The sequence below is a fragment of the Carcharhinus amblyrhynchos genome, chromosome 23, assembly GCF_965287045.1.
Source record: "Carcharhinus amblyrhynchos chromosome 23, sCarAmb.v2.hapA, whole genome shotgun sequence".
Taxonomy (NCBI): domain Eukaryota; kingdom Metazoa; phylum Chordata; class Chondrichthyes; order Carcharhiniformes; family Carcharhinidae; genus Carcharhinus; species Carcharhinus amblyrhynchos.
The window spans coordinates 9179542-9206991 of NC_137346.1; the positions used below are offsets into that span (position 1 = coordinate 9179542).

The window sequence follows — 27450 nt, forward strand, 5'->3', positions numbered from 1 at the left end:
AGACCATTCAGCCCATCGAGTCTGCACCAACCACAAACCCATCCAGACCCTATCCCTATGTAACACCATGCATTTACCCTGCTAGTCCCCCTGAAGCTAAGGGTCAATTTAGCATGGCCAATCCACCTAAACCACACTCTTTGGTTGTGGGAGGAAACCGGAGCACCCGGAGGAAACCTGCACAGACATGGGGAGAATGTGCAAACTCCACACAGACGGAGACCCAAACTGGGAATGGAAGCCAGGTCCCTGGTGCTGTGAGGCAGCAGTGCTAACCACTGGGCTACCGTGTCGCCCTACTGGTTCAGTAACATTTCCACAATGATTCCATGCTACGTACACAGTGGAATCTGCGTTTTTCTCAGCAGAGAGGAAGTTTATTTACCTACGAGGAACGTTCCAATGTGAAACGACCACCATTCGATACACATCATTAACATGCTAGGAATTGCCAGCCGGATAAAGTGGCCCCACTCCTGCAGGCACTCGGTGGACCATCCTACACAAAGAAAACATTGGAGTTACTAACACGGTATAGAACGTGTCTGGGAAACATGTAAGGAGAAACATGAAAGTGAGACTGGCAGATAAATATTCGTATCATCGAGCTGGTTCCATCTTTCAAACTGTTCCTTTTAACAAGAACCATTTTACCTCCATTGACTCTGTCTACACTTCCCGCTGCCTTGGAAAAACAGCTAGCATAATCAAGGCCCCCCCTTCTCTCTTCCACCTTCTTCCATAGGAAAAAGATACAAAAGTCTGAGGTCAGGTACCAATCGACTCAAGAACAGCTTCTTCCCTGTTGCCATCAGACTTTTGAATGGACCTACCTTGCACTAAGTTGATCTTTCTCTACATTCTAGCTATCACAGTAACACCACATTCTGCACTCTATCCTTTCCTTCTCTATGAATGGTTTTCTCTTGCTGTGTAGCGCGAAAGAAACAGTACTTTTCACTGTATCCCACTACATGTGACAATAATAAATCAAATCAAATCAAACCAAAATAATGTTCAAGGTGATTCTGCAATTTGTGCAAAGTTATACTGAGAGGAAATGCCCTGTGAAAAATCCTAGCAGAGTTGCGTAGGTTGGGTTACGTGAGGGCACATTTACCTTGCCTGTGGTCACAACCTGTTGACTGTCTAGATACACTTTGACTATGGCCAATTGCACGAGAGTCAGACGATGTGGCATAGCATAGACCAGAAAAACGGAGAGGGGGGAACAGAGTGAAGGAGGACCTTCAGAAACAACTGGGTGTTTTACACAGAGAGGAGATTGAATCAGAAAACATTCTGCCCAGTTTTTCTTCCCATCTATTTCATTGGAAAGGGGACTAGGATGAAGTGCAGACAGGACAAAATACAAATAGTTACATCTCAGGTGGCATTGAAACAGTCAAATCCCAGATGGGATTGCTCCAAGGTTACATCAACCACATGAAAATTGATATCACTTATCAAGACTCCAAAAAGTCTACAAGAGCCATTATGCCTCTGAAAACTTAATCAAATATCCAGGAGATGGGACAATTAACACCCCATAGAAATCAGTTTGACAAACACAACACTTTGATACTGAAAACAGGTAGACAGCAGATGGCCAGAAAATGATTAAAGCTAAAGCACACAAGACAATGGAACTGTATAATTTAATCAAAAACAGAACTGTAACCAATTCAAAGTAACAATATGATGTCCTGATGTAAATGTAACACTCTGTAATGTAAGAAAAGGGGGTATAAGAATCTGTAAGAACCAGTGTTCAGTAGAGTAGCTCGGAGGCAAGCTGTAGTTACAGCCATGAGTTCTGCTCTCCCTCAAGCGTGTTGAATAAAGCCATTTTTGTTGAAGTTTTACTGGGGCTCAGAGACTCAGATTACTCATTCCCTCCTACATTGTCCACTTCACATCATTGCCCAGAGTGTAAATGAAACCTACCTGCCCAGGTGTTAACATGCAGCTTTTTCCATTGGATATATCCAAACAGGAGGGTAGCTTGACAGTACTGAGAGACAACATTGGCAACAGCTGAGCCCCTGGGAAACAAGTTTGCAGATTAAAAGCAGCTTCAAATAAAGTCTGGATCATCGTTCAGGCAAAGATTCATTTCTCAGTTTCTCCTAAAAATTAAATCAGTTTCTTACTTACGGCACTCCCAAGTTCAACACGTAGAGCAAGAGATAATTGATGACAGCATTGAGGATGTTGGCGATGAAACCGGTGAGAATCTGAGGCATGATGATCCCCTGGGAACAAAACAATAAAGTCATTCTTGGAATCACCCTTCAATAAACCAATGATGGTGCCAGAATAGAGTACAACTGTTCCCCCAGTGTTTATGTGTGGGCTGTAATGTGCCTCCTTTCGAAGAGGAATCTTTTCCCCTCAATTCATAGAATCATAGAATTCTTACATGCAGGAGGAGGCCATTCGGCCCATTGAGTCTGCACCAATACTCTCTTACCGAGTACCTTACCCAGTGATTGCCCACCCAATCCCCATAAACCCGTACATTCACAATGGCCAATCAATCTAACCGACACATCTTTCCACAGCAGAGTGGAAGTGAATTTGTGGTACACCTTTACTACAGTCACAAGCAGTTTTGCCTTGGGCAAGACTACTGGATTTTTATAGTTTAGCATCTGAAAGGGAGTGTTGTCTGGAAGGTGTTTAACTGGGTCTGAACAAGTAGATTCTATTTTTTTGGCAGAGGGTGTTTTATAAGATGGTTGTAACTATAATCTTGTATGCTTAAATCTTATTTTCTTCTTGTTAATAAACCTTTGAATTTTAAAAATCTAAACAAAGATTGGGTAAACTTGGGTTGTTCTCCCTGGAAAGATAGAGGTGTATAGAAGGGCATAGATAGGGTGAACAGTGGGAAACTTTTTCCCAGGTCGGAGGTGATGAACACAAGGGGTCAAAGGTGAAGGGGGTGAGGTTCAACACAGATGTCAGAGGGATGTATTTTACACAGAGGGTGGTGGGTGCCTGGAATGCACTGCCAAGCAAGGTGGTAGAGGTGGGCATGCTGGGATCATTTAAGACTTATCCGGATAGCCACATGAATGGACTGGGAATGGAGGGATACAAATGAACAGTCTAGTCGGAAGCATGAGCGGTGCAGGGTTGGAGGGCTGAAGGGCCTGTTTCCTGTGCTGTATTGTTCTTTGTTCTCTTTGTCCAGAATGTTTCTGGTGTTTTACACTGCTGTGATCAGTAGATTTCTTCTCATTTGCAGCTTACAAAAAAGAGGGCTATGGCCTCTGAGGCAAGTTTCCCATTGGGATTTGGCCTTTTCAGCAATTAACATCTCCTATGGTGATAATAACATCTGATCAAATACATCATGGGAGTTCCATCCTGTGTAGGTTCCCTCCTGTGCCACAACATCCCCAGTTGGACAGGAGTAGCTGGTCTTCATTGTCCTGGGTCAATGCCTGAAATTTCCTATCCAACACCATCAAGACAGCAGCAGCACTGCAAGGACCACAGTGTTTCAAGTAGGCTAAGCATGAGCAAAAATATAGCTCTGACAGGGTTATAGATTTAAGAAGTTGTACAATTGCTTTAAGAACAGGTTCATGTGATTTGATGGTGTTGGCATATGGGTGCCTCAGAGGTTCCTGCTTTTAATTTCAGTTTGTACTCTGTACAGGCAACATCTCTTTCAATAAACCTGTTGTGTGCTACTTTGAATCAACATGTGCAAACCACATCTTTTCTTTTAGTTTAAAATCCACAACATGGTTGGGACATTGCAGCCAAAACTGCTCACATCCTGGAAGGTCAGACATCACCCCACTGGGGGAAATCGAGAGTCAAAATACTAACACCAAGATACTGCCTCCTAGAATTCAGCTGGAGACTGATAAAAATAACAAGACACTAACGTGGGAAATTTCTAACCAATTAATAAGGTTTTTAAACAAAGTACATTAAGGCACTCACAAGACTACCTGTAAAATGTTAAATGACCCTTGAAACAAGTTAATAAGCTATGTGAATGCAGTAAGAGAATGAAACAAGTAATTATGATTTTGAAACATGTAAACTGATATTTTAGAGTATCGTATGAATCATTGTTCACTTTAGCTGAAAGCAGGTTACTGCAAAGCATGATGGTAAAGGCATACAGTTCAGAGCCAAAGGCCTGGGAACCCCATAATTAGCGAAAATCACATCAGTAAGTTTCTAATGCAAGAACACATATTGTAACATTAATAAACAGGAGTATTCATTATATAGACATTATAAGGATGTATCTAGACATGGGATCATGTGTTTATCCAGTTCGTCAATGATTTAGTGGGATCATCCACTTTGATCCCTGCAATGAGCATTTAAGGTAACCAGGTAACAGGGAACTGACTTTAGCCAAGATGGGAGTTAGCATCCAGATTTAATGGACAAATAGGATATCATTTTCACATCACCATCTCGGTGACTACCTCCTGCCCAACATAGAAGCCATTTGATTTCATCCCTTTGATTTTATGACACGGGATTTGGGTGGGCTCTACATTGACAATCAACTCCACCGGATTACTGTCCAGATAGGGAATGTGGAAATGGCAATGACTTTATAGAGGCTCTTAATGTTGACATCTCAGGATACAAACTCACAAATGAAGGCAGTATTGGCTTGTCCAATCAGGGAGCCATGCATGTATACATAATGTGAAGTGTCAGGGCTACTGGAACTCCGAGTTTATCTTCTGTATGAGGAAGGACCTGTCTGAGTGTTGCTCCCTATGTAAATAAATCTAAATGTAGTGAAGGAATGCTGGCCTTAGAGGAGTGTTTCAGAAATGAACTCCACTTGATACCTTAGGGCTGAGAATGTAGTTTCAATTTTTGTCACAGGGTGAATAGCACGGAAGGGAAAACTAGATTGAACAATGGGGATGGGGGAATGTGAGAGGAATAGAAGGAAATGTGAATCAGTTTACATGGAGAAGGTCAGGAAAAGGCTTGTGTTGAGTGCAAGCTCGACATATCGGGCCAGTTTCTACATTATAAATTCTCTGTAATTGTAGCGACTTTTCCAAGCTATCTTCTGAAACAGCTTGAATCATCTGCCCAATTACAATTAACCATCAAAATTAGGAAAACAGAAATAGTGAAACATAGAAGATAGGAGCAGGAGGAGGCCATTGGGCCCTTCGAGCCTTCTCCGCCATTCATCGCGATCATGGCTGATTGTCCAACTCAATAGCCTGATCCTGCTTTCTCCCCAGAATCTTTGATCCTATTTGCCCCAAGTGCTATATTTAGCTGCGTAGAAAGTAAATAAAAGCAAAGACATCCAAATTATAGCTCAGTGCAATAACAATAAAAGTGACTTAATGCACACTCCAAGCTTCAGTGACTTTACCTGATTCAGAAGGTATCTGACCTCTAACGCATAAAGGAATGCTGCCTAAGAAAGAATATTGAAAATAGTTAGCAGCAGACCGTGTACCAATCTGCACTACAATAGTAAAGAGATGTACACATACTTCCTTTAAAAATCTGAGCTAGGTTTTGTTGGGGGTTTTGGTCAATGGGTGGGTAGCTGACTTGTCCAGGTTCTGTACAGCTCAATCTATTGCTGCTTTTGTTTTATTCATTCGCGGACATGTACATCGCTAGCTGGCCAGTGTTTGTTGCCCATCCCAAGTTGCCCTTGAACTGAGTGGCTTTCTAGGCCATTTCAGAGGGCGGTTGAGAGTTAACCACATTGCTGTGGCTCTGGAGTCACATGTAGACCAGACCTGGTAAGGACAGCAGATTTGCTCCCCTAAAGGACATTAATGACCCAGATGGGTTTTCGACAATTATTTCATGGTCATCGGTAGATTCTTAATTCCAGATACTTTTTTTTATTGAATTCAAATTCCACCATCTGCCGTGACGGGATTCGAACCCGGGTCCCCAGAACATTAGGGGAGTTTCTGGATTAATATTCTAATGATAATACCACTAGGCTATCGCTTAGAACTCGAAAAGTAAAAGTTGCATAACTTTGCCAGTTGATAGCTAGTTATTTCTGAGTCCCAATCCTAAAACCTGTCCACGTGCAGGATCAAGGGAGTGCTGCACTGTCTGATGTGCCAATGTCGAGGTCCCTTATGCTGCTCAGCTGGTTTCAAAAGATCCCATGGCACAGATTTGACAAGTCCTCCCTGGTGTTCTGGCCAACATTTATTCCTTGGTCAATATCGTTAAAAGAAAATCCAGATAATCTGGTCATTTATCACATTACTCATTGTGAGAGCTTGCTGAGTACATATTGCCGGCTGCATTTCCCACATTTTAAAAGAGGAACTGCATTTCATAAGTACTTCAGTCTCCATCAACTGTTTTGGATGTTCTGAGATCTGAGTGGGATGTGGTCAGTTCAGACTCAATGGGCCAAATGGCTTTATTTTACCCTGTAGGGATTCAATGATTCTCATATGACAGACAGCAGAGGAAATTTACCAGGATGCTGCCTGGTTTGGAGGGTAGGTCTTATGAGTAAAGGTTGAGGGAGTTGGGGATTTTCCCTTTAGAGCGGAGGAGGATGAGAGGCAGCTTAGTCGAGGTTGCCTTTAGTAGATGATGAGGGGGATAGATAGAGCGGATGTGCAGAGACTATTTCCTCGGGTGGATGTAGCTGTTACTAGGGGGCATAACTATAAGGTCCACGTAAATGCATGTCTCTCTTTCTAGATTGGAGGATGTCAAGGAGCTCACTAATATGTGTGCCAAGCTATTTGTTATGAAGTCAACTCAGAGAGCTGAGGGTATGGCAGAGATAACAGCTGGAATTCTCCCATCCCGCCCGCCACTGGAATTTTAATGGTCGGGTTGTAGACAATGTGAAACCCCATTGATAGTCGGGCAAGAATTCCTGCCCTTTATCTGTGACCCTGTTACAGACGTCAGCAATCCAGGATCATGGAGGTTCAGATATGAACCAAATGTGATGGCTTGTTATTTATGATGGAAGTTGGGTGTGTGTGAACATTGGATGTGGCAGGGATAGATTAACCAGTGATGCTCTTCATGAGCATGCTAACACTTCTTTTTACTCTCACTCTGTGCACGTCACAAGGATATGAGAAGCGGTCGAAGAGTCTGGCTCTATACTCAATGGAGTTTAGAAGGATGAAAGGGGATCTAATTGAAACTTACAGAACATTGAGAGGCCTAGGCGGAGTGGACGTGGAGAAGACATTCCCGTTAGTGGGAGAGAGTAGAACTCGATGGCACAGAGTGAAGGGACACTTCTTTAAAGCAGATGAGGAGGAGTTTCTACAGCCAGAGGGTGGTGAATCTGTGGAAGTCTTTGCCACAGAAGGCTGTGGAGATCGGGTCATTGAGTGTCTTTAAGACAGAGATAGCTAGATTCTTGATCAATAAGGGGATCAAGGGTTATGGGGAAAAGGCAGGAGAATGAAGATTCAGCTACACTGGGCAAACCAATTTTTTTATAGACATAAGAAATAGGAGCAGGAGTAGGCCATCTAGCCCTTCGAGCCTGTCCCGCCATTCAATAAGATCATGGCTGATCTGAAGTGGATCAGTTCCACATTCCCGCTTTCTCCCCATAACCCTTAATTCCCCTGTCCATCAGAAACCTATCTACCCGTGACTTAAATATATTTAGCGAGGTAGCCTCCACCACTTCAACGGGCAGAGAATTCCAGAGATTCACCACCCTTTGAGTAAAGAAGTTCCTCCTCAACTCCAATCTAAACTGCCCCCCCCTTATCTTGAGGCTGTGCCCTCTAGTCCTGCTGCCCTTTCTAAGCGGGAAGAATCTCTCTACCTCTACCCTATCCATCCCCTTCACTATTTTATACGTCTCTATAAGATTCCCCCTCACCCTTCTAAACTCCAACGAGTACAGACCCAGTCTATTTAGTCTCTCTTCATAGGCCAACCCCCTCATCTCCGGTTGAGACAATGACAGACGCAATGGCATTGCCAATACAACACCCTGCACTATTCTGTCTTGGCTGGTTTGGATTTGCATGTGGAAGTTATAGACTGGACAGAATAGTGCAGGGTGTTGTATTTGCAATGTAGATCTTCCAGTCCCATCAAAGTCTACGGGCTTTAGCATGGCTCGCCCTCCCTGGTGCCTGGGGAAGTGCTGTCAAGAGGTTGACTTTGATGGGATCAGAGGATCCCGCTGTGGGGAAGGATGGAAATCCTACCCAGTGTTGAATGGGATTTGAGACAGTGCATGGTGACACATATGTGCTGGGAGTGATACTGAGACAGTTCGTTGTATTGTGCGTTCAAAGTGAAATTCATTGTTTCCATTGACATACCATTTGTCTGCTAATGCTTACTTAATTTATACACTTTTGGGTTTGACTGTAAAAGATTTAAAAAGTGAAATCTTTAAGGGGTTTCATTTATTTTAATGTTGTTAGCCTCACTGGGGATCGTAACAGCTCACATATCATCGAATCATAGAATCTCTGCAGCACAGGAGGAGGCCATTCAGCCCATCAAGTCTGCACTGACTCACCAAAAAGGAGTCTTATCCAGGCCCTAACCCTGTAACCTTGCACAACGCCACTAGCCTACACATCTTGAGACAGTTAGGAGCAATTTATAGAATCATAGAATATGTACAGTGCAGAAGACCATTGAGTCTCACTGAGCCTGCAATGACAACAATCCTCCCCAGGCCCTATCCTTGTAACCCTTCATATTTACCCTACTAATTCCCTGACACTAAGGGGCAATTTAGCATGGTCAAGCAATCTAACCCGCACACTTTTGGACTGTGGGAGGAAACCGGAGCACCCGGAGGAAACCCACGTAGAGACGGGGAGAATGGGCAGACTCCACACAGACAGTCACCCAAGGCCAGAATTGAACCCAGGTCCCTGGCACTGTGAGGGAGCAATGTGCCACATATGGAGAACTGTGACATGGATGAGGTATTAGATCTCTAATCGCACCTGTCTTTTAATCGTTCAAGGCTTCTTCTGTTAACTATCAAGTGGTACCAAGTCATTAGGGCTCCCAGTTAAATTCAGCTATGGAGACCATCCTGATAAGATTGGCTAAGAACATAAGAAATAGGAGCAGGAGTAGGCCATCTAGCCCTTCGAGCCTGCCCCGCCATTCAATAAGATCATGGCAGATCTGAAGTGGATCAGTTCCACTTTCCTGCTTTCTCCCCATAACCCTTAATCCCCTTGTCTATCAAAAACCTATCTACCCGTGACTTAAATATATTTAGCGAGGTAGCCTCCACCACCTCAACGGGCAGAGAATTCCAGAGAAGCCTAGATGGGTTTGATACCGTTAATTAAAGGTGGATTCACTGACTGGACACATTTGACCTGTCTGCATTTCAGGCAATGACTGACTTTCTTTGTCTAATGACCCATCTGCATCTGTGCTTGCCACAGATAATAAGTTACTCACGGGAAGACCAGGAATGAATATTGTCACATAGAGTTGTGTTAACCTGCGAGAAAGAAAGAAGATGTTGGTAGCAGTGGGGAAACATCTGCAATGAAAAATAAACTCAAACTGAGAGAGTGAAGCATGCAGCATTAGTGGAGTAAAAACATACAACACCACAGCACTGAAGGCAGGTGATTGGGGCACAGTGGAGTCACAGCTTCTCTGGGAGCTAAAATGTCAAAAGCAAAATGTTGTACCGTATGTTTCAAGGGGTGTCGGGGTGGCACTGCTGCCTCACAGCACCAGGGACCTGGGTTCAATTCCCAGCCAGAGTCACTGTTTGTGCGGAGTTTGCACATTCTCCCTGTGTCTGCGTGGGTTTCCTCTGGGTGCTCCGGTTTCCTCCCACACTCCAAATATGCATGGGTTACGTTGATTGGCCATGCTAAATTGCCCCTTAGTGTCCAGGGGGTTAGCAGTGTACATATGTGGGGTTACGGGATTGTGTTCGGTATGGACTCAATGGGCCAAATGGCTTTGATTTATTATTGTCACATGTATTAACATACAGTGAAAAATACTGTTCATAGAGAAGGAAACGAGAGTGTAGAATGTAGTGTTACAGTCATAGCTAGGGTGTAGAGAAAGATCAACTTAAGGCAAGTTAGGTCCATTCAAAAGTCTGACGGCAGCAGGGAAGAAGCTGTTCTTGAGTTGGCTGGTAAGTGATCTCAGACCTTTGTATCTTTCTCCTGACTGAAAAAGATGGAAGAAAGAATGTCAGGGGTGCGTGGAGTCCTTAATTATGTTGGCTGCTTTGCCGAGGCAGTGGGAAGTGTAGATGAAGTCAGTGGATGGGAGGTTGGTTTGCGTGATGGATTGGGCTATATTCACAACTGTTTGTAGTTCCTTGCGGTCTTGGGCAGAGCAGGAGCCCATACCAAGCTGTGATACAACCAGAAAGAATGTTTTCTATGGTGCATCTGTAAAAGTTGGTGAGAGTCGTAGCTGATATGCCAAATTTCCTTAGTCTTCTGAGAAAGTAGAGGCTTTGGTGGGCTTTCTTGACTATAGTGTCGGCATGGGGGGACCAGGACAGTTTGTTGGTGATCTGGTCACCTAAAAACTTGAAGCTCTCGACCCTTTCTACTTTGTCCCCGTTGATATAGACAGGGGCATGTTCTCCTCTACACTTCCTGAAGTCGATGACAATCTCCATCATTTTCTTGACACTGGGGGAGAGATTATTGTTGCCGTACCAGTTCACCAGATATCCTATCTCATTCCTGTACTCTGTCCCGTCATTGTTTGAGATTCTACCCACCATAGCGGCGTTTGTCAGCAAACTTGAAAATCGAGTTGGGGGGGAATTTGGCCACACAGTTACAGGTATATAAGGAGTACAGTAGGGGGCTGAGAATACAGCCTTGTGGGGCACCGGTGTAGAGGATGATTGTGGAGAAGGTGTCGGAGGGTGTTCTGCACTGTAGGGATTGTATGTATATGTGTTGTGTGTTGTATGTACCTTGGAGATGGTCTTCCCTGGAAACGCTAGTGTTTTTACCAACATCTGATCTGCTGCAACATACGTACATCTTTAGTTTAAAATCAAGTTTACACATGTAAGGAAGCAAAATCCTTTTGTAAATCCAACTGCCTGTGGGTGCTTGTCAGTTGGAATAAGGTTGCAATAGAAATTGGATAAGATTCTCACTTGGCCACTGCAGGAGACTGTTTGAAAGCCAATAAAATATCCTCGATGTTTATGAAGATAGCCCAGCAGGGGAAACAGGCTATCATCAGAAGGAGAATCCCCCTTTGGAGAATCACCCCAATTCGCTTCAAGTTCTTGCTGCCGTACGTCTGAAAGATCAGGATAAATGTTAAAATGAATTGGATCAATATTCTCTGTTATGTCATATTCTGACTTTGCCATGACAATTGTATCAAAAAATTAAATATTTTTGTCCTCTAACTAAAACCATGATAGAACTAAGCAAAACACAGTGGAGCCTGAAAGAGGAACTGAGAATGCTGGAGAACCTCGGCAGGTCTTCCAGCTCCTATAAGGAGGTAAAGCAGAGCTAATGTTTTTGGCCCTTAATCAGAATTGAAGAGAGGGAAAATCTCTGCTTTCTCTCCTTGTAGATGCTGCCAGACCTGCTGAGATTTTTTCCAACATCCTCAGTCCATGCACCATAATGGAGCTATTGGGTATCTTTTTTATAATTACGTTGGCTGGGCCAGCATTTGTTACCCATCCCTAACTGCCCTTGGACAGAGTGGCTTGCTCAGCCATTCCTGAGGGCAGTTGAGAATCAACCATAGATGTGCATTGGCCAGCCGAAATTCTCCCTCAGTGTACCCAAACAGGTGCCGGAGTGTGCTGGCTGGACGATTTTCACAATAACTTCATTGGAAGTGTTGATTTAAGCCTATTGTGACTAATAAACTTTAAAACTAAAAATAAACTAGGCCAGACCAGGTAAGGGCAGCAGATTTCCTTTCCTAAAGGACATTTGCATAGACAAGGGTCATGGGTGGAGAGGGGACTCATAATGTGAAAATGGCAGCGCGGGCTCGTTGGGCCTGTTTCCCTGGCTGTTTTGTTCTTTGTTATTAGTGAACAAGATGGGCTTTTCCAACAATGGCTTCATGGTCGTCAGTAGATTCTCAACTCCAGATATTTTTTATTGGTTTTAAATTCTACCACATACTGTGATGGGATTCGAACCCGGGTCCCCAGAACATTAGCTGAGTTCTGGGACGCAGTAGTCTAATGATAATACCGCAAGGCCATCACTCCTCCATATTCTTGCTCACCGTCGAACATGTTGATGTTTGTTCAAATCACAAGTGCATCTGAACCAGTTGTACCTCAGCAACTATCTCATTGGTCATGTTACAATGGCAGTGAAGGGGACGGGAGATTGTCGATAGATCTCCCCGTGTGCTTCGTGGGGTACAAGATCCCTCACTGAGCTATCAGCAGGTCAACGAGCAGCGGGAGGCTAAAACCTGTTGTTGTAGCCTGGACCATTATTGTAGGTCCCTGGGTATAGACTTGCTGCTGTAAGCCACGAGGGCAGCTCATCCTTTCATTTCCAATAAAGGGTTTCTTGGTGATGAGGAACTGCCTTTGTCTGAATTACTACATTGGTAAGGAGGAGTTAAGAAAAATCAATTTTGTTTTCTCCCTCCAGGCAAACTCTGTAAGTCAAGAATCTTTTCCAATAAGGAAAAGCAATTCTGCCTCTATTTAGGAAATTGAATCTTATGATGCCAGTGGGGGAGACTGGGCCCAGCACACTGGGCGCATGTGTTGCTTATTTCATGCTAATGCATTGTTAGGAGGACAATCACGTGCTTTGGACAGTTCTTTTCCTTAATGAATTTAAGGTTTAATTTTCTATTTTGAGCTGGCAGCAGTGTTAGCTTTAGAAGGAACATCAAGTTGAAAAGAAGCGTTTCTGTCTCTCTCTGGTTTTAGAAATTCTGCTGGTTGGCTGAAAGCAAAGCTTCTTGCCTTCCTGGAGTGGAAAAACTGCTGTTGATGGCTTGACCAGACTCTCTCCCTAGTGTTCTGGCAAGCTGTTCTGACCCCAAGCTTGTCTGTGTGTGCATCAAGCACACACGTACTGCAGCATTCAGCCAAAGGACTAGGTTCCGGTATCACGTGAACATTAGTTTTTGCTGTGCTAAACCTGTGGAAAGGGTTTTGTTTATGGGATTAGTTTGATTGGGACATTCCCTGTATTCATTAAGGGCTACAAAATATCATGGTTTATAATTGGTAAAAGTTATTGCTTATTTTCTTTCTATACATGTTGACTGTATTCTTAAATAAATTTTGTTTGATAAAAGCTCCCTAGTGGATCATTTGAACCATACCTGAAGTGAAGTATTTTGTGCTCACCCGAGCCAAATTCAAATTGCAAAACCTATGATCCAGACGGGCTTCATAATACTCTGAATTTTCTGACCCGAATTATAACAGGTGCAATAGCAGGATTTAAAAAGCATTTGGATACGTGAATGGGAAAGGATTAGAGGGATATGGGCCAAATGCAGACAACTGGAACTAGCTATGAGGACACTATTGTTGGTATGGATCAGCTGGGCTGAAGGGTCTATTTCTGTGCTGTATTTCTCTATAACAAGAACCTATTTAATTAAGGGTTGGTATTTACTTTTCTCAATGTTGTTTAAGGTGTTCTCTTGATCTGCTTTCAATGAATTTACTATCAGCCAATGTACATAACCTCCAAGTTGAAATTTAATCTCCTATGTCCTCACCTGTTCTCAATGCATAGAGTCATAGGCATTTACAGCATGGAAACAGGCCCTTCGGCCCAACTTGTCCATGCTGCCCTTTTTCTTACCACTAAGCTAGTCCCAATTGTCCACGTTTGGCCCATATTTCCCTATACCCTTCTTACCCATTTTAAAGACAAAATTTTAACCTGCCTTAATTACTACCTCTGGCAGCTCGTTCCAGACATTCACCAAACTCTGTGTGAAAAAGTTGCCCCTCTAGACCCTTTTGTATCTCCCCCCTCTCACCTTAAACCTATGCCCTCTAATTTTAGACTCCCAACCTTTGGGAAAAGATGTTGACTATCTAGCTGATCTATGGCCCTCATTATTTTATAGGCCTCTACAAGATCACCCCTCAGCCTCCTACGCTCCAGAGAAACAAGTCCCAGTCTATCCAACCTCTCCTTATAACTCAAACCATCAAGTCCCAGTAGCATCCTAGTGAATCTTTTCTGCACTCTTTCTAGTTTAATAATATCCTTTCTATAATAGGGTGACTTTTGGATGGCACGGTAGCACGGTGGTTAGCACTGTTGCTCCACAGCTTCAGGGACCTGGGTTCGATTCCTGGCTCGGGTCACTGTCTGTGTGGAGTTTGCACATCCTCCTCGTGTCTGTGTGGGTTTCCTCCGAGTGCTCCGGTTTCCTCCCACAGTCCAAAGACGTGCGGGTTAGGTTGATTGGCCATGTTAAAATTGCCATTAATGTCCTGAGATGCATAGGTTAGCGGGATTAGTGGATAAATAAGTAGGGATATGGGGGTAGGGCCTGGGTGGGATTGTGGTCGGTGCAGACTTGATGGGCTGAATGGCCTCTTTCTGTGCTGTTGGAATTCTAAATTCTAAGAACTGTACACAAGGATCATTCTCCTATCCATTGCTCAAGTAAATTGGAGCTGCCTTTCGCTGGTTGAGGTTAAATAATTGAGGACCTTCCAGGATTTGGACCTGGGTACATCCCCATCCGAGATAATTCAAATTCACATCAAGGATAAAGTTCCTTTGGTTTGAGTTTTAAACATGAATTCTTAGATAGTGAATCAATATTTGGGAGGACTTCACAGCCATTTGCAGAGCTTGGAATTAGCTGCACCTACCTGAGATATGAGTGTGTCACACACTGATGACAACCCAATGCCTATGGAGATCCCCGATACTATTATTGACTGTGCACAAGACATAAAGGAAAGAAAACATTTAGTAAGATCCATCCTGGATGTCAGCGACATGTTACAGAACAATACAGAACATGGTGTGGGATCGCCGACCCTTCACACCGGCAGGATTTTCCAGTCCCGCTGAAGGCGAACCCCCACCCCCTCCCCCACCAGCAACGGAGCAGATGAATCGTAGAATCACACAGTGCAGAAGAGGCCCTTCGGCCCATTGAGTCTGTCCCGACGCATTGGAAGCACCTGAACTCCCACCTAATCCCATCTGCCAGCACTAGGCCCATAGCCCTGAATGTTGTCGCGTGCCAAGTGCTCGTCCAGGTACTTTTTCAAAGGATGTGAGGTGACCCACCTCTACCACCCTCCCAGGCAGCACATTCCAGGCCCTCACCACCCTCTGGGTAACAAGTTTTTCCTCACACTCCCCCCCTCCAAACCACCCCCCCCCCCTGCCCTTCACCTTAAACTTGGGGTCCCCTCGTGACTGACCCTTCGACAGAGGGGGACGGCTGCTCCCTATCCACTCTGCCATGCCCCTCACAAAGTTGTACACCTCGATCAGGTCACCCCCTCAGTCTTCTCTGCTCCAATGAAAACAACCCAAGCTTATCCAACCTCTCTTCATAACTTAAACATTCCATCCCAGGCAGCATCCTGGTGAATCTCCCCTGCACCCCTTCCAGTGCAGTCACATCCTTCCGATAATGTGGTGACCAGAGCTGCACACAATACTCTAGTTGTGGGTCTCACCAACATGCTACACAACTACAACATGACTTCCCTGCTTTCATAACCTGCATGATTTTATAATCCAGATGATCTTATAAGGTAGATGAAGAGACATACAAAATGCCATAGCATTCGGGGGTGGGGTGGGGCAGAGAACCCTACCCATGGATTATCTATAAATGATGATTCTCTCTGCTCTTCATTCTTTCCCTTTCCTCTTCTCCTTCCCAGTAGAATGTTTGATGATCCTATGTTTTCTCCTGCGATGTGAGTGTACCTTTAAGAGGTTTTTTTTTAATCGTGGCCACAGCCTTGGGTGATGCCATTGTTGGAAAGAGGGAAAAAAGACCCGTGGGCTGCTCAGGTGACCAAAGTTTTTCAGCTTTCAGTTTTGTTTTGGCTGCAGCGTTGGAGGCAGTCTTGGAAGCAAGCTGGAAAAGAAATCTCTTTCTCTCTGTTTTGCTTTAAAAATTTTACCAATTAGCAGAAAGGAAAGTTTGTTGCCCATGCTGCAGTAAACAATCCGTGTTTTGGGGAACTGCTGTGGCTACAAACTGCTCTGAGTTTTCAAGATCATTTGAAATCAGCACTAACCCAAGGAATTAAATTCCAGCATCATGTGACCTTTACCCTGTGCAGTGATAAATCTGTTTAAAGGGTTTTGTTTATTGGGTATTGGTTTTGATTGGATCATATTTGTTAAGAGTTACACATTGTTGTCATTTTGTTTTAATATAAGTTATTGCTAATTTTCCTCCATATATGTTAAAACTATGTTCTTAAATAAACTTTGTTTGATAAAAGCTCCCCAGTGGGTCACTTGAACCACACCTGAAGGTAAAACATCTCATGCTTATCCTAGCCAAATTCAAAATGCAAAACTTATGAATCAGACGAGCTTCGTAAAACACTTTGGAGTTTTCAACCTGAACAATAACACTCCAGATTTGACTATTCAGGTTCTTTGGTCGGCACCCAATCTTCTACCCTGCCGGAACTGAGCTCATACACAGATTTCCTGCCCCGATCCCAATTTGTACCATGCCTCCTTCAATGCTGGCAAGGCACATTCTCCCCGTGTCTGCGTGGGTTTCCTTTGGTTGCTCCAGTTTCCTTTCACAGTCCAAAGATGTGCAGGTTAGGTGGATTGGCCATGCTAAGTTGCCCCTTAGTGTCAGGGGGACTAGCTAGGGTAAATGCATGGAGTTGTGGGGATGGGGCTTGGGTGGGACTGTGGTCGGTACAGACTCGATGGGTCAAATGGTCTCCTTCTGCACTGTAGGGATTCTATGATTCTATGAAGTGCTCCTGTTAAATGTCATGGTTGCATAGAAACTCGGACATTCCCACATAGACTGAGCACAAAACCATCCATGTGAATGATTCTGTGTGTGGAGCCATGCAAAAGAATGTGATGGTCTTGTGTTTCCAAGGTAATGGGGCCACATACAATAAAAATAACGAGAGAAGACATCATCCATGGTCGTTGTTTAAATAGGATGTTAGCTTCCAATACAGAAATGTTTCAAATTTAGAATTCTTATCCTGGTGTTCAAATTCTTAACCAGCCTCACCCTTCCCTATCTCTGTGACTAGTTCCATCCAACAACCCTTCAAGAGCCGCACCCCCTCCACTTGTATACCTTCATTCACCCCACAATTTGTGCTTTGCTTTTCCAGAAATTCCCACCCTCAAACTCCTTTGGCAGTTTTTTTACGACCTCGCTCAGGCCAAGCTCGTAAAATCCCATCTGAGGCCAACGGAGAATTCCGTTCTGTGAGACTCGCCCACCCCGATTCCAGGGGCGGTCGTGCCGGTAAAATTCCGGCACTTGTCTTTCCGACTCTGGCCCCTCCTTCAGGGACACTCCTTCACATTTTTCTTTTTGATTAAGTTTTAGATCACCCTATCCTCTTGGCACGGTGTCAATTTATGTTGCCAGACTCCTGTGACGTGTCCTGGGCACACTTGCTCTATTAATCTGCTACATAAATGCCAGAGGTTGTTGGTGTTGATATGGTCCAGTGGGCCGCAGAAATCCATGAATAACGTGCACAAGTGACCAGTCCTCAGGGGTGAGAGCCAGAGGATTATCGGTCCATGAAGAGCATTGAGTTTCATTCCCACTGAATGTCCACATCCATCGGATTTCCAGGATGGTTCATTGACAGTAGTGATGAGCTGGAATCCCTAGCTGATGTTCCTATTCTTTAGCCTCAAGCCACTGAGGTGGGTGTTATTCTTTAGTTGCCCTTCAATTGAGAGCAGCAGGTAAAGCCCAGACTTTGTTACAAGGAGCTGTTCACCAGCTGATAAAAGGCACTGAGCTTGAAACTGTGTGAAGCAACGTAATTCCATTGAACATAAGAACATAAGAAATAGGAGTAGGCCATCTAGCCCTTTGAGCCTGCCCCGCCATTCAATAAGATCAAGGCTGATCTGTCGTGGCTCAGTTCCACATTCCCGCCCTCTCCCCATAACCCTTAATCCCATCGCTTATCAAAAACCCATCAACCCACGTCTTAAAAATATTTAGCGAGGCAGCCTCCACCACTTCAACGGGCAGAGAATTCCAGAGATTCACCACCCTTTGAGTGAAGAAGTTCCTCCTCAACTCCATTCTAAACCGCCCCCCCTTATCTTGAGGCTGTGCCCCCTAGTCCTACTGTCCTTCCTGAGCGGGAAGAGTCTCTCCACCTCTATCCTATCCATCCCATTCATCATCTTATACGTCTCAATGAGATCTCCCCTCATTCTTCTAAACTCTAATTGTGATAGTGTACGAATGAAGCAGTGGCCTGATGGAAAAAATGGTCAAGTATTTAGTAAGCACAGCAGGCCAAGCCATTCCAAAGTGCCAGACCCCTGTAAAGCTGACTGACTCTGAACAAAGAAATGATTACAACCAGTGAAGGCCAAATGCTTGGCCTCAGTCTGCCTTTACACGGTTGACTGCATATACCGTGAGATAACATACAAGACATTAGATAAGGTTGGGGATGAGGGAGTCACAGAATTTGTTTTGTTCAATGTACCACTGCTTGTGTTACTAACATCGTGTAAGCTGATAAGAAAATGTATAATTATTGAATCGATCCTTGTAGTGGGCTTAGGATAGAATCAGCAGTTAGTGCGGACTGCTCTCTGCGTCCAAGATTTGGCCATATGCTGCATGCAGCCTTCTGATAATAAAAGCTCGTTGATTTTTAGAAAAGCAAACTTTGTTAAATCTAATTATCACAACTCGGGAAATTCTCCAGTACAACACCATCACTATTTTACATAGGATATATGATGATGAATTAATGTGCACATTCTGAACTCACCGATGTGGCAAGGCTAACAGCGTCCAATTCGACTTTCCCTAAGTGTCCACAGAACACAATGCTGATAAAGCTTAATAGAAAGGTCATGAGCTCTGTCAAGAACTGTAGAAGGGAAACAAGAGATAAATAATCTGCATTGGCTGTTTGACTCGCATCAGAAATCTTTTATAGTTTTACTGTAACTGAAGCCATCATAAAAGAACTGTCTTTTTTTGCTTCAGAAAGCAGCATTTTTAAACCGATTCCAGTCTGGGTATTTTCTTTTTCAAGATTATGAAGGGAAGCGGCAAAGTTCTTCCTGGCAAGTTATTCGCTACTGAAGGATTCCCATATCAGGATGCACAAAATAGGAGTAATTATCTTCGAATTAATGAAACAAAATCAAGCAGAAGGTTTTCATTTTCCGGGTGGGAGGTTGTGGGATAGGGTCACAGGCAAAAGTTACTGAAAGGCATTTTCTAAAATGGGTTGCAGCAAACTGAATTCTGCAAGTTAAATCATTGGAGGGAATGTTATAAAGATGCTCAATGGAGGCGATTGAATGAACGTAACAATTAAAAGGGAATGCGTGCAGAGATGGGAGCTGCCTTGGTGAGTTCAGTGAAGGAGATGATATTAATGGGTTTCGGAGACAATTAGATGCATCCCCGGAGACCGCGGTGCATGAAGAACATGGTGAAATGTCGGGTGGGTATAAACTCACCAATGGCCCGGCCAGTCTGGAAATGCGTTTGACTTCCTGCCAGAAATTGGTGGGTTTCAGTCTCCTTATTTTCCTCAGGAACAGGTTCCCGCAGGTTTGGGAGGTCGAGCCGACATTGTCTGAGCTTAGCTGCGTTGAATTCTCCATCCTTCACCGCAAAGGAAAAATAAGCCAGTTATTTTACTCCCTGTGTTTGGATAGCTCCTCCCTGAGCCCCATCGGTTGAGAGCTTCAGGTTTCGAGGTGTCCAGATCACCAACAACCTGTCCTGGTCGCCCCATGGTGACACTATAGTTAAGAAAGCCCACCAACACCTCTACTTTCTCAGGAAGCTAAGGAAATTTGGCATACCGGCGATGACTCTCACCAACTATTACACATGCCCCCTAGAAAGCATTCATTCCAGGTTGTATCACAGCTTGGTATGGGGCTCCTGCTCTGTACAAGACTGCACAAAACTACAAAAGGTCGTGAATGTAGCCCAATCCATCACACAAACCAGCCTCCCATCCATTGACTCTGTCGACACTTCCCGCTGCCTCGGCAAAGCAGCCAGCATAATTAAGGATCCCACGCACCCCGGACATTCTCTCTTCCACCTTCTTCCGTCGGGAAAAACAAAAGTCTGAGGTCACACACCAACCAACTCAAGGACAGCTTCTTCCCTGCTGCTGTCAGGCTTTTGAATGGACCTACATCGTATTAAGTTGACCTTTCTCTACGTCTCAGCCATGGCTGTAACACTACATTCTGCACTCTCTCCTTTCCTTCTCTATGAACGGTATGTTTTGCCCGTTTAGCATGCAAGAAACAACACTTTTCAACGTACGTTAATACGTAGAACATAGAACACTACAGCACAAACAGGCACCACAAGTTGTGCTGATCATATCCCTACCTACCAGGCTATCTATAACTCTCAATCCCATTAAATCCCATGTACTCATCCAGAAGTCTCTTAAAAGACCCCAGCAAGTTTGCCTCTACCACCACCAACGGCAGCCGATTCCACTCACTCACCACCCTCTGAGTGAAAAACTTACCCCTAACATCTCCTCTGTACTTGCTTCCCAACACCTTAAACCTGTGTCCTCTCATAGTGACCATTTCAGCCCTGGGAAATAGTCTCCGAGAATCCACCCTATCTATTCCTCTCAACATTTTATAAACCTCTATCAGGTCACCTCTCAACCTTCGTCTCTCCAGGGAGAAGAGGCCTAGCTCCCTCAACCTATCTTCATAAGGCATGCCTCCCAGTCCAGGCAACATCCTTGTAAATCTCCTCTGCACCCTCTCAATAGCTTCCACATCCTTCCTGTAGTGAGGCGACCAGAACTGCGCACAGTACTCCAAGTGGTGTCTGACAAGGGTTTTATAAAGTTGCAGCGTTACCTCCCGACTCCTAAACTCAATTCCTCGATTAATGAAGGCCAGCACACCATACGCCTTCTTGACCACATCCTCCACCTGCAAAACCAATTTAAGAGTCCAATGGACGCAGACCCCAAGGTCCTTCTGCTCCTCTACACTGCTAAGAGTCCTACCCTTGATATTATATTCCTTCATCCCATTGGACCTGCCAAAATGGACCACTACACATTTATCCAGGTTGAATCAAATCAAATCCACAAATCAAATCAAATCAAATCCCTCCAGTCACTGTTATGTCAAATGTGGTTACTGCCTTGAATCTAATTCCCCACCTGGACTCTTGTGGTCAAGACTAATTTTTAACAAGCGTCCTTTCTGTCCTGCAGGGTTGCATCACTTACATTTTGGGTTCAATGCTTTTCCAAGATTTCTGAATATAAATAATTAAACATTAATTCTACTGACCGTCAAATTTCTAAAGTTTCATTAATGAATGATTCATGAACGCGGCAGTGTTGACTGACGTCCATTCTGAGGTAGGTTGATATTTAGTGTATCCTGCAGCGTGTGAACTACACTGAGAATTGGTACTCATCTGTTGACATAGCTTAAGGTTCAGCAGTGATACAATCCAATCTTTGTTTCTGTGGTACAGTTACTGAGATCACCTCATTGGCAGCGCGGTGGCACAGCGGTTAGCACTGCTGCCCAGGGTGCTGGGTTTGATTCCTGGCTTGGCTCACTGTCTGTGTGGAGTTTGCACGTTCTCCCCATGTCTGTGTGGGTTTCCTCCCAGTTAGTTAGGAAAACTAACAAAGATGGTAGCCTATCTTCCAAAGCTTTGTAAGATATAGGAGCAGAATTAGGCCATTCGGCCCATCAAGTCTGCCCCACCACGCGATTGAGACTGATGCGCCCCTCATCCCCATTTTCCTGTCTTGTTCACGTAACCTTTCAACCCATTACCAGTTAAAAACCTGTCTAACTCCTCCTCAAATTTACTCACTATCCCAGCATCCACCTCACTTTGGGGCAACGAATTCCACAGATTCAGAACCCTTTGGGAGAAGTAGTTCCTCCTCGACTCTGTTTTAAACTTGCTGCCCCTTATCCTATGACGATGATGTGCGGGTTAGGTTGATTGGCCGTGCTAAATTGACCCTTAGTGTCCCAGGGTGCCTAGGTCAGAGGGATTGGCGGGGGGTAAATACGTGATGGGGCCTGGGCAGGATTGTTGTCGGTGCAGATTGGATGAGCCGAATGGCCCCCTTCTGCACTGTAGGGATTCTATGATTCATATCCAGTGAGCTCTGTTTAATTATGTTTTATTCATTCTCAGGATATGGGTGTGTCAGACAAGGACGCCATTTAATGGCCATCCATTGTAGTCCTTTGAGAACCTGGTGGTGAACCATCTTATACAGTCTCATTATAAGACAGAAGAGGCCATTCACGCCATGCTAGCTCGCATTAGAGCAATCCAGTCAGTTCCATCCCCCCAAAACCCTGCAAGTTTATTTCTCTCAGGCGTCCGTCCTATTGAAATTATTCATCATAACCATTTATTTATTAGTTATACGTAGGCTTACATTAAGGCTGCAATAGAATTACTGTGAAAATCCCCTAGTTGCCAACCTCTGGCACCTGTTTGGGTACACTGAGGGTGAATTTTACCATGGCCAGTTCACTTAACCCGCACATCTTTGGAGTGTGGGAGGAAACCGGAGCACCCGGAGGAAACCCACGCAGACACGGGGAGAATGTGCAAACTCCATACAGACAGTGACCCAAGGTCAGAATTGAACCTGGGTCCCTGGCACTGTGAGGCAGCGGTGCTAACCACTGTGCAGCCCCCTCATGGGCTACAGGTTTTGCATCATTAAAGAAAAGACCTGTCACAAATCCCCTTTTATCTCTTGCCCTCTCATTTCGATCAGCTATTAGGAACAACCCTTTTGTTTTTGTCCACATTATGTCACATCCTTCCTGTTGAGTGGTGACCTCAAACTGGATGTAGTAAGCTTGCGTTGGCTTTATAAATATTCAGCATGTTTTCTCTGCTTTTGTAACCAAAATGAAATGCTTCCATCTGCTTTGCCATCTGCACTCTCAAATGTCGTGCCATCTTTCATAGACGTGGAACCCCAGGTCCCTCTGTGCCTGGGCGCACTTGAAAACTGTGCCATTGAGCCCAGATAGCCTCTCCCTCTATCCTCTGCCAAAATGCATCATCTCTGCGTTAAATTAGATTAGGATGGCATGGTGACACCATGGTTAGCACTGCTGCTTCGCAGTGCCAGGGACCCAGGTTCGATTCCAGCCTCGGGACACTGTCTGTGTGGAGTTTGCACATTCTCCCCATTTCTGCATGGGTTTCCTCCGGGTGTTCCGGTTTCCTCCCACAGTTCAAAGCGGGTTAGGTTAAATTGCCCCCTTAGTGTCAGGGGATTAGCTAGGGTAAATATATGGGGTTACGGGTGGGATGATAGCCATGCTGTCTCAATGGGCCAAATGGCCCCCTTCTGCTCTGTAGCAGTTGTATGAATCTATGAAATTCCATCCGCCACTTTGTCTGACCAATCTACCAACCAACCAATGTCCCATTGCAGTCGACATAATTTGCCTCCAAGTTTATCATCATTAAGTTTGGAAACTTCACTCAATGTCCCAATGTCCAAGATATATATACAAAATCAAAAAAAAACAGTGACCCTAGCACTGACCCTTGGGGAACACTATCCTCCAATCTAGAAGCATCCATTTGCCACAACTTGCTGTTTTCTGTCTTTAAGTCATTTTTTTAATCCAATCTGATACTGGTTTCCCAGTTCCATGAGCCTCCATTTTATTCGGTGTCCTTTTATGTGCTACTTTGTCAAAGGGCGCCATCTTATGGCCATTCATGCCACGCTCCCGTGGCAGCGAGTTGGAGAATTTGGCACGCAGCCAAATCTCCGTTCACCGCCACAGGATGGGAAAATCCCACTGGTGGTAGACTCCAGCTAAAGGCTCTGTTCCAATCCACCTAGCCCATATCCATTGCATTCCCTTCATCGGAATGTTCAGTTAGATTCATCAAGCACGACCTGCCTTTTATATATCCGTCCAATTAACCCAAACCTCTCCAAGTCCAGCCTGATTTATTTTCCTTGATCATTATTGCTAAACCCTTACCCATAAACTGAGTGAGCTGTGGTTGCAAGGAATGCCTTTTCATCCTGGAATAAAGTTGCTAATTTTACCACATCCAATCTTCTGGCATTTCCCTGGTATATAGGGAAGAATGGAAGAAGATAGCTGTCTAATGTCTCCACCCACTTCCACAATCTCGGATGCAAGCCATCCGGAGCAGGCAACCAATTCACTCTAAGCATTGCAAGCTTTTCCAGTAAATCCTCATTAATCATCACCCCCTTCGTTAGCTCAATCGTTCTGGCTTCTACTGATATATTGTCACCATTCCCTTCCTCAATACTTGCCTCTCTCTAGTATCATAGAATCCCTCCATTGCAGAAGGAGGCCATTGGGCCCATCGAGCCTGCACTGACCACAATCCTACCTAGCCCCTCTCACCCCGTGTATTTACCCTGCTCGTCCCCCTGTCACTGAGGGGTAATTTAGCATGACCAATCAACCTGACCCACACATCTTTGGAGTGTGGGAGAAAACCGGGGCACCCGGAGGAAACCCACGCAGGCACGGTGAGAACATGCAGACTCCGCACAGTCAGTGGCCCAAGCCGGGAATCGAACCTGGTTCCCTGGCGCCGTGAGACAACATAGCTAACCACTGTGCCAGCACACCGCCATATCTCTGTAGTTTTCTCATGGATTTACTCCTCTTTCTCTCTCTTGCCATACATGTGACTAATATTTCCCACAAGACTGTCTCATTGGAGTTAATAGTCTGAGCACTTTAACAAAGAACAAAGAAGAGTACAGCACAGGAACAAGCCCTTTGGCACTCCAAGCCTGTGCCAATCATGATACCCTAACTAGAAAGGAAACCTTCTGCCTTCACTCGGTCCATATCCTTCTATTCCCTCCCTATTCATGTACCCACCCAGATGCCTCTTAAATGTTGCCAATGTGCCCACTTCCACCACCTCCTCTGGCAGCGCCTTCCAGGCACTCACCACTCTCCACGTGAAAAACTTCCTCCCCCCCATACATCTCCCTCAAACTTTCCCCCCCTCACCTTGAACCTGTGCCCCCCTCTAATTGGCACTTACACCCTGAGAAAAAACTTCTGGCTATCCACCCAGCCTCTGCCTCTCATTAATTCCAGGTTTACAAGAACCACTCACCTCAAACAATGACGTCGAACGTGAATGTTTAACCAGCTTAAAGCTGGCTTTCTGAATTGACGACGAAGGGAGGTTAAATCCGGGGGCTTGGCAGTCCGTCTGTAACCTGGTTGGCAAGTTAAAAACATACCCCAGTGACAACCCTTCTAAATATCATTGAGGCAGGGCAGCTCAGTGGCACAGTGGTTAGCCCTGCTGCCTCACAGCGCCAGGGACCCGGGTTCGATTCTCCCTGTGTCTGCACAGGTTTCCTCCTGGTGTTCCAGTTCCCCATCCCCCGCAGTCCGAAAGAAGTGTTGGTTAGGTGTATTGGCCATGCTAAATTCTCCCTCAGTGTCTAAAGATGTGTAGCTTTGGGGGATTAGCAGGATAAACATGTGGGAGTTACAGGCACAGAGCAGGGGTGGACATGGGTAAGGAGACTCTGCTGGAGGGTCGGTGCAGAGTTGATGGGCTGAATAGAATGATGGATCCTACAGTGCAGAAGGAGACCATTTGGCCCATTGAGTCTGAACCGACAACATCCCACCCAGGCTCTATTCCTGTTACCCCACGTATTTACTCTGCTAATGCCCTGACACTGACATTTAACATGGCCAATCAACCACATCTTTGGACTGTGGTAGGAGACCAGAGCACTCGGAGGAAACCCGCGCAAACTCGGGGAGACACATGTAAACTCCAAACGGGCAGCGACCCAAGCCAGGAACTGAACCCAGGTCCCTGGCGCTATGAGGCAGCAGTGCTAACCACCGCGCCACCATCCTCTCCTTAATAGCCTTCTTCTAAATTCTCCATGTTAAATTCTCTCTCAGTGTACCCAAATAGGGACCTGGGTTCGATTCCCGGCTTGGGTCACTGTCTGCGTGGAGTTTGCACATTCTCCCCGTGTCTGCGTGGGTTTCCTCCGGTGGCTCCGGTTTCCTCCCACAGTCCGAAAGATGTGCTGTTTAGGTGGCTTGGCCGTGTTAAATTCTTCCTCAGTGACCCCAAACAGGCGCCGGAGTGTGGCGACAAGGGGATTTTCACAGTAACCTCACTGCGGTGTTAATGTGAGCCAATTGTGACACTAATAAGTAAACTTTAAAATGATATCTACCTTTTCCTCGATCTGCAGTGGAAGCTTTTGCGACCTTTGGGGTTCCTCTGCCTCAACGTATCAGGGTTGGAAGTTCTCGATCTCCGGGACCTCTCCTAAGTGGTTATGACGTGAGACGCCTAACTGGTCGAGATGGGGACACGGCTGTAGCTGTGTGAGGAAGTGTTCATTTCAGACCCTTCTCTTCTCAGCCCCAATAAAACTGGTTGACTTAAAATATAGTGGCGACTTTGGAGAAGATTTCCAGCTTAACGGATGGTGTCCCAAACTGAGTGCCACTCAAGTGCTTCAGCTCTGAGCATTTGTGAAACTTTTCCAACACAATCAATCTGTGCTGTAATATTCTATGGTTCTACGGTCACACCAATGTTGCTTTACACAATGAAGCTTGTGCGTTATTTATTAAACCGGAGACTTCACTGATGCGTAATCTAACATGTGATCTTTGTGTTTTCCACAAATTAGTTAATTCCGAAAGACGGCAATTAAAATATTTGTCAAAGTGTTCTCACTGTTGCAATGTCCAGTTTGTGGACAGCGAGATGCCACCAGCAGTAATGCTACAATGACAGATATTCTGCTTTAGTTTAGTTAATTAGGTTTGTTTTTGGAGTGTGGGAGGAAACCGGAGCACCAGGTTCTCTGCCCTCACTCGCAGTGGCCTGGGGGTGTAAACAGCCTGTAAATTCAGGCAATGTATAGGATATAAAATAAAGGGAGGTTAAGATGGAAGGGAAACGATAGCGGCACGGTAACACAGTGGTTAGCACTGCTGCTTCACAGCTCCAGGGACCTGGGTTCAATTCCCAGCTCGGGTCATTGTCTGTGTGGAGTTTGCACATTCTCCTTGTGTCTGCGTGGGTTTCCTCTGGGTGCCCTGGTTTCCTCCCGCAGTCCAAAGATGTACAGGTTAGGTTGATTGGCCATGCTAAAATTGCCCCTTAGTGTCCTGGGATGCGTAGGTTAGAGGGATTAGTGGGTAAATGTGTAGGGATATGGGGGTAGGATTATGG

General features: G+C 45.0%; 1 protein-coding gene across 1 annotated transcript in view; it reads right to left on the reverse strand.

Annotated features, from left to right (window-relative positions):
• Positions 1–20074, reverse strand: part of LOC145357456 (multidrug and toxin extrusion protein 1-like) — a 45075-nt gene extending 25001 nt beyond the window's left edge. Inside the window, exons 1-9 of the mRNA XM_080210809.1 lie at positions 19662–20074; positions 18959–19060; positions 14828–14896; positions 11129–11277; positions 9429–9475; positions 5390–5430; positions 2158–2255; positions 1948–2045; positions 386–499 (exon numbers count right to left, since the gene is read on the reverse strand). Coding sequence (XP_080066935.1) covers positions 386–499; positions 1948–2045; positions 2158–2255; positions 5390–5430; positions 9429–9475; positions 11129–11277; positions 14828–14896; positions 18959–19060; positions 19662–19808 — 865 coding nt within the window. The 5' untranslated portion in view covers positions 19809–20074. The remainder of the gene's footprint in view (positions 1–385; positions 500–1947; positions 2046–2157; positions 2256–5389; positions 5431–9428; positions 9476–11128; positions 11278–14827; positions 14897–18958; positions 19061–19661) is intronic.
• Positions 20075–27450: the final 7376 nt, after the last annotated feature.